Source organism: Solea senegalensis, linkage group LG19, assembly GCF_019176455.1.
Source record: "Solea senegalensis isolate Sse05_10M linkage group LG19, IFAPA_SoseM_1, whole genome shotgun sequence".
Classification (NCBI taxonomy): Eukaryota; Metazoa; Chordata; class Actinopteri; order Pleuronectiformes; family Soleidae; genus Solea; species Solea senegalensis.
In genome coordinates this window covers 3,618,291-3,638,230 of record NC_058038.1, presented here as the reverse complement: position 1 = coordinate 3,638,230, position 19,940 = coordinate 3,618,291, and the positions used below count along the sequence as shown (strand labels likewise).

Sequence of the window (19,940 nt, the reverse complement as noted above, 5' to 3'; positions counted from 1 at the left end):
GAGATATATAAATAAATATACAAGTTTTCCAACTGTAATGGGAGGGGAAAAAAAAATCACTGCTGTCAATGGAAAGTAGCTAAAGCCAGTGTGTCAGAAGGTGCTTTTACATCAATTTGATTCTATTCTTTTCCTTTATTAGCATGTAAGCGTTGGAAAACCTGGAACGCACCAAAGAGACCACGGACAGGAAATGGAGCACAAAGGTCTGTAACTAAACGAAACAGAAACTGATTGTTAATACAAATTACCCATGTTTTGTTCTCTGACAAGAAGTCATTAACACATCATGCAAATGTTTATTTGTTTTGTTTTTTGATGACTTGTTTCATGTATTTAATATTGAGCTTACGCATTATTTGTATATTTGCAGAGACAGACCATTTTAAAAAAGTATTATTTGTTGTCATTAAGCGGTTACATTTTGCCTTATACTGTATGTCATACTGCATCCAAATTTGGGGAAAACACAGAAAAGAGCAATTATAATCTTTTATGTTAGACATTGAATATTCGGAAACACTAGAGATCATTTTTTGTGCGGTGAATTAAACTCTCCTCCTGTTTGCATTCATACATTCTTTAAATTGATAGAAGGAAATTAAAATTTACGAGGATTATTTGGGTTTGAAACTACCAGAGCAAGAACAAATATTAAATGCAGATTACGGCTAAATTATGGAACAAACTCAATGATGAAATTAAATTGTGTAAAAACTCTTTTGGGGTTCAAATAAAGTCTGAAATGTAAAATAATTACAGCTGACGTCTAGTATTATAACTGTAAGTTCCCACATGCTTCACCTATTACTTTTTCGGTTATTGGCATAATTGTGTTTCACTGGTTTCACTTTATGTTCACTGCAACCGAAATAAAGATATTCATTCATCCATTTTATCAGATAGATCATCAGATAGATATCGGCATAATGTAAGGGCTTAAATCTGCATTAATTATTGGCATAGGCCGTAGAAAAACCCCTTTATCAGTCAACCTCCACTGAGAAGTGTCTGTTTTCCTTTTCTGCCATTTTGTGGAAAAAGCAGCCACAGACGACGAGAATACTAAACAGAATAACAAATGGCAGGACTGGCGAACAGCGGCTCTCAGGTGGGCTGATCAGCTCATCAATATGTGTTGAATAAGGATGCCACAGATGCCGCGTTGGGGTTCCGGGGCCCATTCATCAAACATTCTCTTTTCTACATTGAATCAGAAAATGTGACTTAATTACGCAGTGAAATCACGGCTCTGGAAAAATCCCCCGTGGTGAAAGGAAGTTTGGTTACATTTGATTTCAGAATCGATCCGACCTTAGTTTGGGAATCCAACGCTACACACCTCCACAGTAGACACACTTTTGTGTTTCCTCGGTGTTAAAGGATCGCTGGGTAATGCAATTTGTACCACACTGCTGTTAACGCTCCTCCAAAACCACCACTGTAATTGAGTTTACATCATGAACACAAGGAGCGAGACAAGGTGCCGGCGCCGACCCTGACAACATCCAATTGTGCTGCCAATCACAGACGAGTCGTCACGGGAAATAAAAGAGCTCCGAGTGGGTGAAGTGAGGGATACTGTCCCAAATCTAGAGAGTTGAATTATCAAATGGCCTCTTTGCCCCAGCCCCACTGCCCTTGTTTTCTTTCCAAGTCCATCTTTACGTAAACTGGCAAACGGTTAAAAGCCTCTGTCTTTAAGGAACTACTTCAAACACAGTAACGTCCCTCAGACCTTTGGGCCTCAGGAAACCAAGATCGACCAGTATTTCAAATTATCGCAATGAAGACAGACACCTGGGATCTTCATCGCACCAAGGTCTGGCAATAATAGCCTGAGCTCCACAGTTTATTACTCCTTTATCAAACCCAGAGGAAGACGACAAACTGATTACTCTAACCATCACGGCTAATTAGGACCATTGAGGAATTCCATAAAAAATCACAAGAAAGGAATTGTCTTGTTTCTGTGGAGATGATACGGTCGGGCATCAGTGCGCGTCGTCTCCCGGGACGAAGTGCTGACGATTCATAACCTCCGTGTGCTGCAAGGACTGCACTTTGGAGCAGAAAACAGGCCGCTGACTGGAGATGCTGACGGTGATATAAATTGCTCCCGTGTGCCACGACAAACCTAAAGCCCCCTTATCTCCAGGTAATGTTCATCAAAGATGCCTTGTCCGCACTTTTATGTTCGTCAGTGATGGCCTCAGTGTTTTATTTTCCAAGATAAAAACTCAAATATCCTGAAAAAAAAAAGATTAAAAAAAATAACGCTGGAATTTGTCTCAAGGAGAGGGTAAAAAAAATTGGAAATAGCTGCACAACATAATTCCAAGACCCTTTTTTTGTTTGTGGGCCGGCCTTAGGAAGCTGCCTGCTGATTGGCTACTGAGTTTTGGAGCGATAGCTCAATGGACCGGAAGTTTTCACGGGCTTGGAGTCGCTGGCCGTCTCTTTCCCCCAAGTTTTCCCCCAAAGAACAAACAATAGAATACAATATTTGAATGATTAAATCGATATTTTTAAAAAGCGTTGTTTGCTTCGTGAAAAGTGGTGTTTGAAAATATTGACACAAATCTAACACCACAGGGACTCAAACTTTTATTGTCCTGTTTATATTTAGCCTAGAAGTGCATCAGACTGTCTGAGGTGGCAGCAGATGGCAACCTGAGCACAGTGTGAAAATGCAGGACAGAATGTAAGTAAACCGTCCTCCTGAGAGGACAATCACGGCACCAGAGTGTCTAAAAAGCGGCATGTGGATAAGTGTTTCTGGGAAAGTAACGAAACAAATCTGCAAATGTACCTGTTAGCTTATATGTTAGCTCCGACCAAATGTTGAAGAGTATGAATAAATCATGTGGTCATGAGGGAAATACCTTGAATATCTTTAAAGAAATAGTGTGTCATATAATACTTTGAACTTGTATCATATTGACTTGTGTATATGAGGCGCGTGAGTTCCTAAATAAATTGTTTGACATTTGAGCGATAAATGACATTGCATCCTCTCTCCCGTCGTCGGGGTACAAATATAAAACAGCCAGAATGTGGCTTTTCACACAAACACTGAAAACAGGGGGGATGGCAAAGTTGGCTCAGTCCAGCAGAGCACAAAACTGACCTGCCCGCTGCCAGTGCCTCTGAGGGTTTGTTTACAGTCGCACTGAAGCTCTGCTGACGTGCTGTCACACCAGGTTGGAAATCAAATGTGTTTCTAGTCGTGTTGATCGGCCCCCAGTGGAGGGTCCAGAGAAAATGGTGGTCACAATACAGGCGTGGGTGAGGGGGGGGGTGGGTGGCCAATAAAGTGTCAAAACAGGGATAACAGTGCACATCAGTGTTTGTTTTTTGATAAAAAAAAAAAAGTTGAGAAAGAGGAGTTGTGTAAACATAATGGCCTTTAAAGGGTTAAAGTCTCTATTGTAATAACAATAATAATAATACTAATAATAACATTTGATATGTATATTTCATGAAATAGTGGTGTAGACTGAATCATTTAAAGTGGAAACAAATATTAATATATCATATTTTTACAGCATTTTTTGGAAGGGTGACATTTTGTGCCGCTAGGAACAAATGAGTAAGTTTTCTAAATGAACACTTAAGGGCTAATGTCTTGTAAACACTTTAGTCTGACTAAAATTGAGCTTGTCTAGTTAGTCAGATTAACATACCTGGATAATGTGATTCATAGTCCGATTACTCCTGCATGTACTGTATACGCTTAGTCGGACTTGGTCTTAAACAAAAAACCCAGAGAAGATTTAAACATGAAATTATCACAAGTGAAAGTTTGACTTTGATGTTTCATTACGCTACTGTTTGAGCCATCTCCAAACAGAATATCATGTTCTATGCATCTCCCTTTCAGTTTACACTTCAATACTAGCCTATATTGGAATATGGAAATACTGTGCTGCATTCTGCAATCGACTTTTACGGACTTTGAAGATGGTGTCACAGGAAGATAAGACTTTAAGAATCCGTCTGTACACTGTGTGCAAAGTTATGGACACTGCACTGTCTGTAGGAATCCTCTCCTCTCCTCACTGCCACAGAGGTGAAACGTTGTTTTGAGCCTTGACGCAATGCTAATGCCCCATGTACTGCTGTAGCTGTGTATCAGTCGAAATCAAAAAATCATCCCATTATCAACAATAGACCTACAGCCTCTATAACTCCGTATTTGTCCTTTAAGTCTCTGTGTTAAAGCAACGTGCATCATCAATTAAGGCAGCGGGTGAACACGTAGCTTCACTGTTTTGACTTTAAGTGTGTGTGTGTGTGTACAGTCAGACTGAGAAGACTCATCACTGACATCTGCCATGACATCATCTTTTTTTATGAAAAACAAAAACAAACTCATTGTAGAGTGAAAGTTCTGACGGGGCTGTGAAACTTGAAATGAGCTGAGAGTGAGGTGGCTGCGAGTGTCCTACAGAGTTAATTCCTCCCTCTGTCTGCAAAGTGTGGAAGACATTTGTCACCCATTCATTCTCTCTCACACACACACACACACACACACACACACAAGCAGAAAACGTGAGAGAACAGAGCTTGGAGAAGTGAAAATGGTGGCTTGTTGGATACACAACACAACAAACACGCCATCAGCACTTCATCTAAGTGTAATATCTCTGGGATGAGTTCACATCACACAGGGCTGACGCTCTGAGACCAACCACTGCTGCACATCACTGCTAATACTTTCCCCTTTTTGCCTGGAAATGCTATAAAATACAATAGCCATATACAAAACGGGATAGCGATTGAAAGTGAACTCCAATTGCGTGCAGGAAACCATCAGTGGTGATGTTGCAGGAATATATTATAGATATATATTCAGCTCTGGCACAGAAATCTCTTCAAATCTACTTTTGTTCTCCTCAGCCATTAACTGTGATCTGCTGCTGCTGTGAGACGCTTCCACAGCAGAGAAGTGCTGGAGCGGCTGCTCGACAACCTTCTTAAGGGCCGTGTCGCGGCGCTGAAGTGGATCCATACGGCGCACGCTTTTCGCAAAAGCCATTTTCTTTTCGACAACAACTTGTCCTTGACCTTGACGGCAAATAGAAAAGAGGTCCTCGGGAATGTAACCGTGCGGCATGAACAGGGAACATGTCGCATGTTCTCTTTTTACACTGTACACATCATTTTCTACTCTTTATTTGACAGGGGCCGAGCCTCAAATGGCAGGGGCCGAAAACAGCTCCAGGCACGAATTCATGAGAGGAACCTGTTGTTAATCCTTCAGATTATCATCATATCTGTAGCTTTGTGGTCATTTTTGAGGGCGTAACGTACATAAAAACGTCTTGAAACTTTGCATGGAGGTCAGGTCTGGCGAAAATGCGACCCATGCGTTGCTCAGGGGCTATATAGCGCCCCCTAAAGTGATAACAGATGATATAGACCAGTGTTTCCCAACCCTGGTCCTCAGGGAACACTGCCCTGCATGTTTTAGATGTTACATTACATTACATCACATGTCATTTAGCAGACGCTTTTTATCTGCTAAATTATTAAGTACAATCAGCCAGGGGTGGAGTCGAACTTGCTCAGGTGTGATGGAGCAGGGCAACATCTAAAACATGCAGGGCAGTGTCCCCTGAGGACCAGGGTTGGGAAACACTGTTATAGACCAAGACAAACAAAAAAGTCGACCGTAACCATCGCTCCACTCCCTCCTCCTTTTTAAGCAAAGGTGACCATTGACCCATCCTCATGCTTGGCGTGCTGTTAGCCAGTGGCATCCATGCGAAGCAGTGATCTGCATCTCTTAGGCCATTAGGTTGTAAAAGATCCAATTGATGCTGATCAATCAGCTAAAACGACTTAACTGGTCGACCTGTAGCACGGAGCTGGACAGAGGAGGAGACAAAAACCAGAACATAACTGTGTGTTTGTGCAGAACCTTAACAACAAGTCAAAATGCAGCCGGTGCTTCAGTCCCTGCTTGTGGGGTGCGAGCAGAATTAATAAACACATTTTCTTAAAAGTTAATTAAAAGCAACTTATAGCTCCAGGGTTTGGGGGCCTGGGGCCGTCGCCCATTTTACCTGTCTGATAATTGAGTCTTTGTAGAATGAGTATCTTTATTTGTTTAGTCGTTGTGTTGTTAATGGATTGTACGGCGCCTATTTCAGTTTACCATAAACAAACAAGTGTGTAACACCTGTTTTTCTCCGCGTTGGTTTTGTTTTTAAACCTTTTAACCACTTCACATCTGCAGACCGACTTCTCTTTGTATTGGAGATCATGAAAAACGTTATTTTTAGGTGTCTTTGCAGCATATTCAGTTGTTACGAATGCTACAGTGGCGACATTTCCACTGTAGAGAGAAACTGAAAACAGGGTAAATTCAAAAAAGTCTTTAAAATATCGCATTAAAAGGGTTTTTTTGCTGCATGAAGGAGGTGGAAAAGTTGGTGCAATGGAAACAGATTCAGCAACTTTTAGAACTTATGTGACTGAAACAAGCTTGAAAAACAGATTATGCAGCAGACAATGGGGAAATTCAGGTAAAATTTGCCACACATTTTAATGGAAAGCCAGATATTGTCTCCCATCACAGGGCAGATTTGCCCAAGGAAGTCGAGTTCTCTCTCGAGTCAATGATTTGCATTATGTTGAAGGTTATTACAGAATTATTGATCGAAACAATATAATATGTATCCAAGTGTGTCCCAAACTCCTTCAGCTCATAATTTAAGTTTCAAAAAATGCACATAAAAAGAGTGAAGGTAATAAAGACTAGAAAAGGGAGAATAATTTATTGGAACATTATGATACTGTGATGTGATAATATAATAATGCAAATGTAGTGATGAGAGCACCATTTAAGACCCTCCTGAATAGTCACTTAACGTGTGTCGCATATACATGGCAGAAACACGACGTCATCCTGCTGCAGAACAGTGAGAAAAACAGCTTCCTTCCATCATGCAGCTCCGTGGTATATCTCCTCTCCTCTGACACGTTCCATCCATGATTGAGGGTGGAGGCGGGAGTGACACGAGAGTGAAACGTAACACCGTCGAATCTGGGACACCATACTGGGGCACTTAGCAAAACGAGCCCGTCCCTGGAGCAGGAATCTGGAGACCCGACCAGATAAAAAGTAGGCGGAACGGCATTTGCACGACAGAATTATCTCCGGACAAAAAAAAAGCTTGAAGATGACAATTTGCATCTCAATTTTTTTTTTTTGAGCCACTGCTGAGTTGGGCTTATGGGAAAACAGCGTGAGAGATTGGAGAACTCATCCAAGGCCTCGCATTTCTATTTTCTCTCCACGTTTCATGCTAAGAAAGATTGAAGGGAAAGCTCAGGATTCACAGCCCCATCTGTCAATTCCGCAAGACGTCACTCAAAGCACGTTGTGACAGATTAATGACGGTCTCGCCACGGAAGACACACTGAGAGGCTCACAACGTCGTAATAGCACAGAGTTGGATTCTTATAAATGGACAAGCGTTTCAGTGTCTGAGTTATTGATTCACATAAAAGCACCGTTCCTACCGTGGTTTGACGCCTTGGCGTGAACAGGTGTGTAATGATTCTTCAAGGTTCTGACCGGCGTCTCGTCTTTAGGCGACCCATCAATTGCTGCGATGTTTTCGTGTTCATACTGAGATATAGGAACTGGTCCCTGTTGCCTCAGAATATCTGCCAGAGCTCTGGGAGGAAAAAGAAAACAACACAACAGAAAAAAAGTTAAATGTTAATGTTTCTTTTTGGTTGATTTAGCTACAGTTCCAATTGAATCTTTGCAATTTTTAAGGGGAGTGGAGAGGGAAAAAAGCATAATTACAGCTACAATTTAAAGGAAATTAAAAGAGTCACACTTCTCTTGTTTGCTACCCAAAGTCATTTGCGGTGGAGTCAAGAATCAAGGCTGATTTAGTGAGATTTAACTCAATGTCTCTTTATTCAAGCCACAAAATAAAATATTTCAGCAACACCGTGTTGAACATTTGGAGGCTCAGTGTCGGCCTTTGCATTTTCTTGAAGGAAATGAAAGGGCAGTTTAACTATGTCAATGTCAACCCAATGCAACCACACAGTCCACTTTTCCTGTAACTCTGTGACTTTGGGAGATATGCAGTGTATTAATAGCGTTTCCCTTCCAGGATCAGCACACTTTATCCATTCCTTTTTCACAGACAGAGGCGACCTGATTTTGCATTGTCCTAATTGGCTGCCATGTCGTGTGCGGCAGGAGCTACAGTTTGCAGCAAAGGGGCCTGACAATGATGTGGTGATTCAAAGGGAATGGACAATGTGGGCAAAGGAGTTCTGAAGCGCACGTCTACATCTCATTTTTCTTAAAGAAAACTGCAGGAAACTTTGTCTTTGTCACAAACGCTGTGATTGTTTATAATCCTTGTGGAACCTGGAGAAGTTTTGGGTTAATACCAGGTATTTTACCAACATTTTTCTTAACTAATATGTATAATAGTATTTATAGTCTGGATTATATTAGACAGTATGTGTAATAGTCCTGGGGAAATGTCGACCAAGAGATGGACTATTCTTTGGATGCAAAATGGACTTGGTCTGCATGGTGATTTTCTATCAAAGGTTACACTAATTATTAATAAAACACAAGGAATGCAACACATTTAAAACAAAATATGTAAGTTTAACCTGGTTCTGTCAAACAGGGACCAAGAATTGATCCCTGAGGAACTCCATAATTGAACTTGAACAGGCAAGTATTAGTTTGGTATATCTTGATCCTCTTTTTGTCAAAAAACAGTTGAAAACAAATCAAGAAAATAAACTAGTGAATAATTTATAAAAGATTTGCCTTTACCGTAGGAATATTAGTTTAAGTTCTTAGGCTGGAGAAGAAATTAGGAGAACTGGGACCTTATCCTTAGAAGTGGACAGATGTATTGACTGCAACGTAGGTAGATGCCACAACACATTTGGACATTACGACGTCATGGATTAAATCAGTTGAATTGTGAACAACCCATAGTCTTTTGGGTTTGGAGTTTGAGCACGAGTAAAGACTGGTCACAGTAACCACACCCTAAAGCTCCCCCTGCTTTGCAGTCTGTGAATAAGATACAAAATGGATGCCATTTTGTACTGAGAAAGACCTGCAACTATAAAGTTATATATATATATATATATATATACATATATATATATATATATATATATATATATATATATATATATACATACACATATATGTATATACATACATATCAAATGAGAATTGGGCTAATTTCCTCACACATTTCCACACAGAGAATATAAGTTTCAGACATTTCTGCATTGGCTTCACATTCCCACACCCAGAGACTAATACAGCTTTAAAAATAAAGTCTATGGGACAGAACAGGACAGTTTATTTGCTGCTATTTTCCACAATTTCACAGGGCGTCCTGTCTTTTACCTCAGTATCTAAGCCTCACAATCACAGACTGCTGGCATAAATTGCGTCTTGATTTGCTCTGCAGTGGGTGATCAATACAGCCTGTTCAAATCTTTAGCTCTCACTCAACAATTCTTGTGTTTCGGTGAAGGTCACAGGCAAAAAAAAAAAAGCAAAGGTCTGCCAACAGCTCAGTATTCTGCTCACAGTGCTCCATCAGTCACAGACCTAGGAGTCCAAAATCAGTCGAGCCAAGCAGCGAAAATTAACAAAGACGCTCTCATTTTTAAGGAGAAGACCTTTGGCCAAATATAAAGTAAATCCTATGTTCCACTTCTTCTTCTGTTGCGGTCACAGCTGTCAGCGTGGATATGCACTGGCTGCTGCCAGGCCTCTGAGCTCTATTCCAGCAAATATCATTATGACTGTGCCAAGCGGTTTGGTGCGAGTAAACAAATCACAAAAATTTATATAATAACACCATTGAGCATCCAGGAAGCTACGCTTTCTCGTTCAATCGTCCCATCTCTGAACTCTCGCGGCCGTAGCTCACACTGTAGTAATGGCATCAGATGGATCCACTTGAAGGATCGCCCCCGTGGCAAGAAGAGCAGAGCCAGCCAAACATCTCTTTATTTCTCAGAGAGGAAATGGAAAATTAAAAAAAAAACTTATGATAAGACTGGCGCTGTGATGGACTGGCGACCTGTCCAGGCTGGACCTCGCCTTTCGCCCAATGTCAGGTGAGATTGGCACAGTGCGACCCTCATGTGGAGGATAAAGCTGTGGAAGATGGATGGATCTGTGATAAGATTTGTTCTTTTTGTGTTTGTCATTTCAAACAAAACACTATAGGACAACACATAGTCCAATAAGTTCATGCAGACATTAAAGTCAACTTTGGAGAAGACGCCTAAGGCCAAGACCTGAACTTGAATTCAAAGATGCAGTGCTTGTGAATTTTGAGTTCCAACCAGGTGAAGGGCTGGGGCACCCAATCCCCATTGCTCATATTTAAATGGCCACTCTAAATTGACCCAAGCCAAATCAAATATGCGCATCGTTCACTGTGGCGACCCCTAGAGAAGAAGTGGCTAAAACTTGGTGTTGTCCATCTTTTACTGATTTATCCTCCTCATGAGGGTTGCAGGGCCACTGGAGCCAATCCCAGCAGACACTGGTCAAGACCATCGCAGGCCCAAAACACATACAGAAAGGCCCTCGTCAGACCGGGTCGCGAACCTGGGTCTTTTTGCTGTAAGGCAACAGTGCTAGCCACTTTACCAACCTGTCCTTCGTATGTAAACCGGCTTTGTGACCCAATACTATCAGACCTGAGTGAGGAAGTGTTTGTGTGAATACAGCAGCAGCGGAGCAGGAGAATTATCTTCTAAAAATATTGTATGGACGCTTCTTTGCATTTTCAGTCAAACTCTGAGCTGTTTGCAGTTGTCCCACTTTCCTAGCTCAATGTTGGTGCCTCTGTCTGTCTTGACATTAAAGAAATCACTTCCTGTGTTTGCAGTGCGGAAAAATCTAAAGATCGAAACATTCTGTGACAAACACAATTAGACTCATGTGGAGATGATGGGCTCAATCAACATTGTGTGAAGTCATTAAACAATGGTGTGTATCTAACTCAAAATTTTGGCAAAGACCTCGACCATTGTGATATCTAGAAAATTCAAAAACTATGGACTGGGGACAGTAACCTAAACGGTTGAATAACTGCCAGATAAACAGAAAGTGAAAGCTATCTTGGAAAGAAAGCACTCACTCATTGAACGTTTTTTGACAATTTTACAGCCATAAAAATCAAAATGATCATCATGGTCATAAGAGGGTTACATCTGCTGAAGATTTCCCTTCCAGTCGTTGTCTTGGATTTAAATATTCTGTTTTTCTTCATCAGGAACTTGTCACTGTGTGTCAGAGAGATGAGTAATCTGCCCTTAACATTTCCAAAGCAGCAGGCAGTGAAATTTCATGACTGAGGCACAACAATGCTCAATTGTCTTCATATCATTAAATCAACTGGCACGACTCTGGCTGAGAAGCAGGACGTCCTTCTCCCGCTGATCTGTCCAAAATGAAGGCCGGATAAAAGCAGGTGACTCAAGCGGCACTTGAATAAGAGCAATGACTAAGTGACTGCAATTTCTCTCTCTCTCTCATTCTTATCAGTGGGTGGAGAACCTGCAAATGTAGTCAGACCTCAACCAGACTCTGAGGAGCCATTAATGTCTTTGTCCACCTTCCATATCCATCTCAGCACAAAGTGAAGACAATGATCTTGGACAGGTGTTTGGATTATAGTCCAAACATGAAGCTTATGACCATGTAGCTAATATTCACATCACACTATTTTCACACTTTTACATTTGCTAATCTGCTGTGGATTTTGGGAAATGGGAGCTAGGGAGCTAGATAGAGAACTAGAGCTAGATAGCTAGAGAGCTAGACATATCATGAGCTGGATAGAGAGCAAGATAGAGTGCTAGAGAGCTAGCTCAAAAGCTAGATAGCTAGATAGAGAGATAAAGAGCTAGATCAAGCACTAGTTAGCTAAATAGAGAACTAGCTCAAGAGCTAGAGAGATAGACAGATGGATATATGGATGGATACCACAGCTAAAAGCTCTGCAGAGCTCGTCTATGTGATGACAGCTGTGTTTTCCCCGAATCATGTTCTGTTATTTGTGCGACTGTGTCTGCTGCTTGAAGCTGCTTGAAGCTGCTTGACTGACATCCTTTCTGGGATTATTTAACACGTACAGTAAACACATTTGTTTAGAGTTCAAAGTTCTTAAAAACAGTGTCTTAAGTTTGTAGCCACCCTCTGCAGTACAGTAAGGGGTTAGCTTAAGTCCAGTTTGTATTAGCATCAGCGCTGTGAGTATGCTACAGTTGTTATCAGCAGCAGAATGTTTACGTTCGCTAAACAATAGTTCTGCTAAACGCTAGGTTTGTTAAATGCTACTTTTGCTAAACCCCTGCTTGGCTCAATGCTAGTTTTGCTAAATTATAGTTTTGTCAAACATGCTCTGCTGCTTTGCTTTTTTTTTGTTGTATTTGAGTTTCCTGGGGTTGTTAACCCGTTTACTTGCAAGAATTTTGCTAATGTATGATAAAAGTTGCCTGTTTTTACTGCTAAATTTAGCAAACTGAGCCAAATCTTCAAGCAGTTGTGTACCTGGTAGCTTTGTCATCATTAGCGGAAAGCTGGGTAGCGATAGGTCTTGGATAGATGCTAGTAACGCTAATATGAGCTAGCAGATGTCGTGAATCCCACTTTTGCAACCTTTTCTCCAAGAAAACTCTATTTATTGAAGGCTGTATGGAAATGGCAAGATATAAAGTTATAACATTTTTAAAAAGGAACTTAAGTGTTGATTTTAACGATTCCGTTTTCCTGAGGATGGAGGGAAACATGTGACCTTCGGTGCTGTTTCTGAAAACAGTGACTGAATCAAAGACGTGCGATGTCTTATATGATCTCTAATGCTCAGTGAACATTTCAGTATGAGCCTTGAGGATTTAAAAAACACGCTGTCATCGACGAAGACAACTCCTACCAGGGCGAACATGAGTGGCTCCCCTCCATAACTCTACCGCCGCTGAACACACATCAAATACCCAACCCCCTCCCATTTTCAGGACTGACACAGAAATGGGAATGTGTGGCGTGGAAATGTACACAATCTTGACATTTTTTGACAGGGAAGCTCTGGGGAGGAGAAGAAAGGCGCTCACTGAAGGTCACAGCCCGGAGAGAACGCGATGTATGATACTGACGCACTACTGTAAACCAGCTGAATGTACACAAACCCTTAGATTTTCACTATGCATTGAACTGACAGCCTGAAAAAAGAACACAGTGTAATTAGAGGCTGAAGGTTGGATATTTGTGATTAAAGCCTCACTACAGGCACAAAAATACAGATGGCACTTCTTTTCTTTTTTAACTGAAATTATAAGCTGGTACTTGAAGTGGATCCTTGGAGGCTCCACGATCATATGTTGCACTTGTATGTTTGTTTTAAAACCCCTCAGATACGTTTGAGCTCAGATTTCTGAGCCAAAATTACCACACATCTACAGACGAGCACATAACTGACTGTGTTTTAACTGCTTTTACTGCTCCGTGCGTAAATGAGTAAATGAGAGTGACGGTAAACTCAAAACTACCTCACTTTCACGTGTAAATATAGAAACATAACATTCAGCTGTAACAAAATGCTGAAATGTAACGTTCCCTGTGGTTTGCAGAAACCATGCCATGGATTCATGCTGCCACTCAATTTAACTGCATTCTCATTTCATTTTTTTGCAAGGAACTCATTTTCTGTAGCAATTAAACGAGGCGTTAATGAGGAAAATAAGGGAACGAGGACGATTTTGTGGTGATTAATGTGGTTAGGTTTAAAAAAAAAAAAAGCACCTGGGGAAAGGCTGAGAAGAGATCGTGGTTTAAAATGTCACGACATCCGAGAGATGAAAACACACCCGAGTGTCGTCATGACGGCATAAAATCCATAAAAAGCAATAATTATCAAATTCCTGTCTACAGTTTTTGACGGATCGATCTGAATTTTTGTCACAAACAATCTTCAAATGTGTGAGAAACACTTTTTCTTCTCCCAGATTATGGATTTTGGCAGAAATGCTTATCAATGTATGTGATTCTGACCACTTTTGTGGTTATTGAGGCACAAAAAGAACCTGGAAATGACTCTTGGTTTATCCTCGTCCTCATATCCTGTCACGTCTTTTAAATAAAAGACACACACACACACCAGAGTGTCCTCATAACACCACAAAATCCCTGAAAACACACCAACGCTTGGTCTCCGACTGTGTTCCGTCTCTCGCCGTCACTCTGAATGTCACACTCACCACAAACAACTCCGTCGCCACCTGCCAATTTTCTCCTCAACTCCCTGAGAACGACGGAGACGAAACATCAACATTAACTGTTTTTCCTTTTCTTTTCCAGTTCTCCGTGGTTTTGCAGGAAAAGTAAAAATACAAACTGGTGACAACAACAACAAGGTCAACGAACCACTCAATCAAAGGAGTGATCAGTGATTTAACTCGTCGTGGTTTCAGACGCTCAGTGTGGAGAACATCACGAGGACTTGAGGCAAAAAGATCAATAAACAATAATTGTGAGTCAGATTAGACCAAACACTGGTGGAAGATTATAGATATCAATATTTGACTGAACGTCTCAGTACGATTACCTTTAAAACTCAAAGTATCTTGAATAGAAATATGAACTTGTTTGGATTGGTACCATAATAGTACAATAAACAACAATATATTGAAAACTGAAACCTGCGAAGTGGGAGAAAAGTACTAGTTAGCCACCAGGGGGCGACTCCACTGTTTCTAAAAACAAACAAACAATGGAATTCAGAATTGGAAATGAGCTCCTACTTCTACTTCATTTTGCAAATGTGCAGTGGATGAGTCAAACTTTAGGAAGTTTCATCACAGTTGGTTCAATGTTGGGGGCCCCAGGCACTTTAACTTCCTTCAAACGCCTCTGTCTGAGTCCCTCATGTCACTGAAACTGCCATAAAATGTTTTTAAAGGACGTGGTCGTTGACATACAAATGTGTTTTGATTTGATCAGAATTATAACTAAAGAAAAACCTTATTTTATCTAAATACTATCTGAAATCTTTGCTGTAAATGGTTTCAAATAAAGCCACACTTCCGCACATGTGAGGAACAAACAGGGTTTTCCAGCAGGGATCGGGTAGATGCCGGATCCCGATCCCTGCTGGAAACCAGATTCAAACTTTCCCTGTAACCATGGAAACAGCCTTAGTAAGTTACTTAGTTTGTCCATTTTCTCACATGCTGTAGAACAAATCAGGTTTCCAGTCAGTGTCAGTAACCACACCCCACATAATTGCTCCTCACCCAGAATGCACTGCGCTAATGAGGCGGAGGTCTCACCTGTGCACGTTCATTTCCTGAGGAGGCTTCGTGGCTTTGTCGTAGGCAACTTTAACACAAATCCCAATGGCGATGATGAGCGCGATGACGCCGCACGTGATGTACACCGTGGCGTTGGTCTGGTCCAGCTCCGGGTCGTACGTGTCGCCCGTGGGCGCCGGGGACGGCGGCTGCGTCTTGATCCAGTCCGGCGTGTTGTAGTTGGTGCAGGTCTTCTGCTCCAGCCGCTTGCCACGGTCCGCGCAGCAGAAGCGCAGGAAGCAGCTGCCGCAGCAGAAGCGGTGGTCCGTGTTGTTGCACGCGAACTCCTTGTCGTACTGGCCGCTCACGTCGTAGTAGCCCAGGCACGTGTCGTGCTGGACCGCGGGCGCCTGCAGCTGCGTGATCTTCCCCGCCGCGGCCGCGGGGACCGCGGTGGTGCTGCTGCCGTTCACCGCCTTCAACTTGTTGTTCCGGTTGTGCGAGGGTTTGGTTTTCCTGTTGGTGGTGGCGGCGGCAGCGGCGGCGGCGGCGCACAGGACATTCAGCGGGTCTAAGTAGATGAAAAGCAGCAGGAGGTGCTTTGTCCCCATCATTCGAGGACACGCTGGTGGTTTTCTGTCCTGAGTGTCACTCTGTCCACGTCCTTTACCGAGTGCAGCTTCTGGCGGGTTTGTCCATCGCAGGTGCTCCACCTTTACGCGCCGACTTCTCGCTCACGGACTGTGACTGGCGGCTTTTACGCACATCACACGCGCAGAACATCTTCACACTGTGTGGTTCTCGCGCGGCTCCAGATGTTTATTCTTCTTTTGATTAAAAACTTTTGGCTGCAGCAGAGACGAAAGTCCTTCAGGTGAAATCTGTCTTTTTCTTCATGTGACACTGCGAACAAAGAGAGACGTGTCCAACACATGTCACTCAAGAAGAACTTGTACCAATAAGCAGCAACAATGCATGAAATCAGCACTACGGCCAGCGCCCGGGCTCTCAGGTTTCCACTTAAATCATCTCCTTCTTTTATTCATTATTTCTTTCTCTCTTTTTTCACTTAAAACATATTTGAAAAATAAATACTCCACTAAAAACAATTTTCGTGAATCGCGCGAGTGAAATATTCGCCGCAGTGAACGCGGATCATCGCCTCATCCTGTGCGTAAACTTGGAAACGTAGAGGGTTATTTTCGTTTAAGGAAGAAAAAACATAGAAGTTAATTTATTTGTGTGCGTAGATTAAAAAATGAGAGGAGGGAGAAGAAGAGGGAGAAGACTTACCGGGTTCACGGCGGTCTGTAACCGCGTTGTCTCAGCCACTGCCACGGAATCAAAACGCCTCAGCAGCGCGAGAGAACAGGACCTCTCTCTCTCTCTCCCTCTCTCTCTTTCAGGTGCCTCGGTTAATTATCAAACCCTCCCTCCTCCTCTTCCTCTCCCTTTCCCTTTCTCTTCTTCTTCTATGCTTTTTTTTGCCTCTGGGCTTCAGTCAATAACTCGCGGTTGTGAAAAAACGAGAGAGAGAATAGAAGAAGTTTGTCAGTGAAAAGCTGCTGCTGGTGATTCTGTGTCTGTTCATGCTTCAACGCGCGTGCATCCACACACCTTCCGTGTGTGTGTGTGTGTGTGTGTGTGTGTGTGTGTGTGTGCATTCTTGTACAGCAGTCTTACTGAGGACACTCCCTGTAACCTCACCATAAAACCTTAACTCTCCAAAAGCCCTTTAAAGGTGTGAGGACCAGACGAAATAACGTGTTTAAGTGTCTTAAAGAAAGTGTGTGTGTTTGTGTGTGTGTGTGTGGCATAAACCTCAGGAGACAAGGACATTTTGTGACAGTGAGGACAACAGGACTGGTCCTCACTGTCTGTCACACCTTATAAGGACTGTTTATAGGTAAAGACTTGGTTTTAGGGTTAGGTTTAAACAGGTCCCTTAATTTCACCTTAAAGAAATGCCTCACCCAATTCTAATCTTAAAACCAAGTCTTAACCCTCAAAAAAAAAACCTTTAAAAGGTGTGAGGACCAGATAAAAATGTCTTCACAAAGACAGGTTTGAATCAGAACAGAAACTTTGGAGTGTGTGTAAATTGGACTTTTGCACAATTTGATATTCAAAATTTTGGATTTTCAGACTTGCTTTTAGGTTTAGTAAGAAATCTCAGGGAATCAAACATAATATTTTGTAGTGTTGAATTTTTCAGTCTTAGAATTGACATTTTTTCTCTTGAACTGGCAAAGTGTTCCTTTTTTCTGTGAATTTCCACTTGTTTCTATAAACTTTATTTCAAGACTGCGACTGAATTGTGGTGAATTTTTAGATACTTGAGTGAAAAATAGAGTGATTTTCCATCTTCTTCACCTTCCTCAGGTTGGGTGTCTGTGTGTGGAACGTTCACCCATCATCATTTATCGCAACACAACATGTTTTAATTAAAATAATGTATCTGCATAATCATTTACGGAGGCTGCTGTCGCAACAAAGTCATAACAAGGAGAAATATCTCGAGTGGGAGTGGAGGTAAAAAAAAAAAAAGTATTAATGGAGAATCATTTATTCCACGCCGCTTCATTGGCGGCTTAATCGTATTCATAAACCGTGTTTTAATCTGGTGAAATGTGGCTGCACCAGATGGTGAAAATCACCACACTGAAAACGTTGTGACGACGCGGGGAAATTGACTTACAAATACTTTTTTAACGACTTCGTCCTCGCTCGCTCAGTGTCAAATCTCGTCCGTCTGTCGTGAAAACGGGAACCTTCTGCCAACGCCGAGTCGTCCGAGTGAGATTTGATCGAGGTGAAGCTCTGCTCTTCATCACGTGACCGCAGATAAATGAAATATGTTAGAAAGTAGTGGCTCCGAAAAAGTGATACAATTACTACTGTGAAATAATGAATTACAAAGTAAAGGCTTTAAACCGTTTCTCTTTTGTTCAGGATTTGAGGGCGTGTCTTATAATTATGGCTTGACGACTCACCGGAGTCATAGCTCCTCCTCAAACACTGTCACCAAAAACCTGAGCGAGTGTTATCAACAGTTTACCATTCACCCGTGAGGCGCTGCACCTGCTCATGAGGAACTCTGGCTGTGAGGCTGCAGTACCACTGATGAGAGACAGAGGGAGACAGAGAGCAGCCCCATGTATGTGTAACAGTTTTGTTGTTAAACTGACACCGAAATGGCGGAAAATTAACGTTTGTTGAGCAAGTGGCTTGAAACCGAAGTGTTCACATTAAGATTCTGTTCAAGACGTTGACTTTGGTCCCCACTAAAGTGAGTGGACCAGTATGTGTGTGTGTGTGTTATGTCACTTTTCCACTTTCCACAGTTCTATTTTTTTTCTACGCGACACAAACACACAAAGCACTTGTAAAGCAGTCGTTTTGGGTGAAACTGAATCGTTAGAATCAGTGGATGACTATTCAGTGACGACACTCTCTGACCAATCAGAGGCTGGCCGTCTGTTGACGTCACAATTTAGTACCGGCTAGCTCGCTAGATACTAAAAAACACCAGGTGCTATCTCTGATGGAAAAGCAACAAAAATGAGAAGAGTTGAGGAAATCTAAGTCTTATACTTTATTAATCCCCTTAGGAAATTCTTTCTCTGCATTTGAGTAGCACCCAGGGAACAATGGGGATTGGGTACTTTGCTCAGGGGTACCCCAGCCCTTCTGGGGACTTGAACCAGCAACCCTCCAGTTACAAGCCAAGTTCCCTTTCCACTTGTCCACTGCCAACAATCTTTCAGCAGGAAGTTGAATCACAGTGTGTTTATATTTAAATTCTGCACAAACAGTGACCAACAGAGATGTTCATAGACTTTGTTCCCCACTAAAGTGAGTAGGTCAGTATGTTTATGTGTGTGTGTGTGTGTGTGTGTGTTTGGCTCCTCCCCAAGAATCCTTCTCCAGATTCCTCTAGAGTCTCGTTTCAATAACGGCACCACACAGTGCAGTAGCGGCTAGCAATGTTGCCTAGCAGCAAAAGGACTTCTTGCTGCCAAGACAAGAATGCTAACCACTACACCAGCCGTGCAGCGCACAGAGGTTAATTGGACACACAAATTGACCGCAGGTGTTTGTCTCTTTGTGACCCTGACAACCGGTCCAGGGTCCGCCTTTCGCCCTGTGTCAGCCGCGATTGGCTCCAATGACCCCCCCTCCCTGTGACCCTCACATGGAGCTTAAAGTGGTACCAAAATGAATTAATGATCAGTAACGACAAACACATGTTTTGCCCCGACACTCATCACTTTCACTACATCAGTGCAGTTTCATGCATTAAAAGTCAGAACACGGTCGCTCGTTCGACTCCTTCATGAAAATACATGTTGTATGAAATATTCAGACGCCAGACGCCTCACTAATCACTTCAGACACGTCCTCCATCAAACCTCCACCCTCCTCGAGCGCCAAACATCTGCACTGAGAGTGAAAGTCGTGCACACTGGCTTGTCCACAAACATGTCCCCACACTGTTCTCGCTGTAACAAACATGTTAGAATTACAGCAGGGACAGACCGACAGACAGACAGACAGAGTGACATCCTCCTCCTGCTGTCCACGGCTTCTCTTTCCGCTCACAGTTAGAG

The 19,940-nt window shown here is 42.2% G+C and overlaps 1 protein-coding gene across 2 annotated transcripts in view; it reads right to left on the bottom strand.

The window, feature by feature from the left end:
• LOC122785714 (protein shisa-6-like) overlaps positions 1-16,723 on the bottom strand; it is a 76,307-nt gene extending 59,584 nt beyond the window's left edge. For both annotated transcript variants that reach the window (XM_044051627.1, XM_044051629.1), the window contains exons 1-3: positions 16,624-16,723; positions 15,370-16,233; positions 7,534-7,691 (exon numbers count right to left, since the gene is read on the bottom strand). In XM_044051627.1, the coding sequence (XP_043907562.1) occupies positions 7,534-7,691; positions 15,370-15,944 (733 nt within the window). In that variant the 5' untranslated portion in view covers positions 15,945-16,233; positions 16,624-16,723. The remainder of the gene's footprint in view (positions 1-7,533; positions 7,692-15,369; positions 16,234-16,623) is intronic.
• Between the last annotated feature and the right edge of the window lie 3,217 nt (positions 16,724-19,940).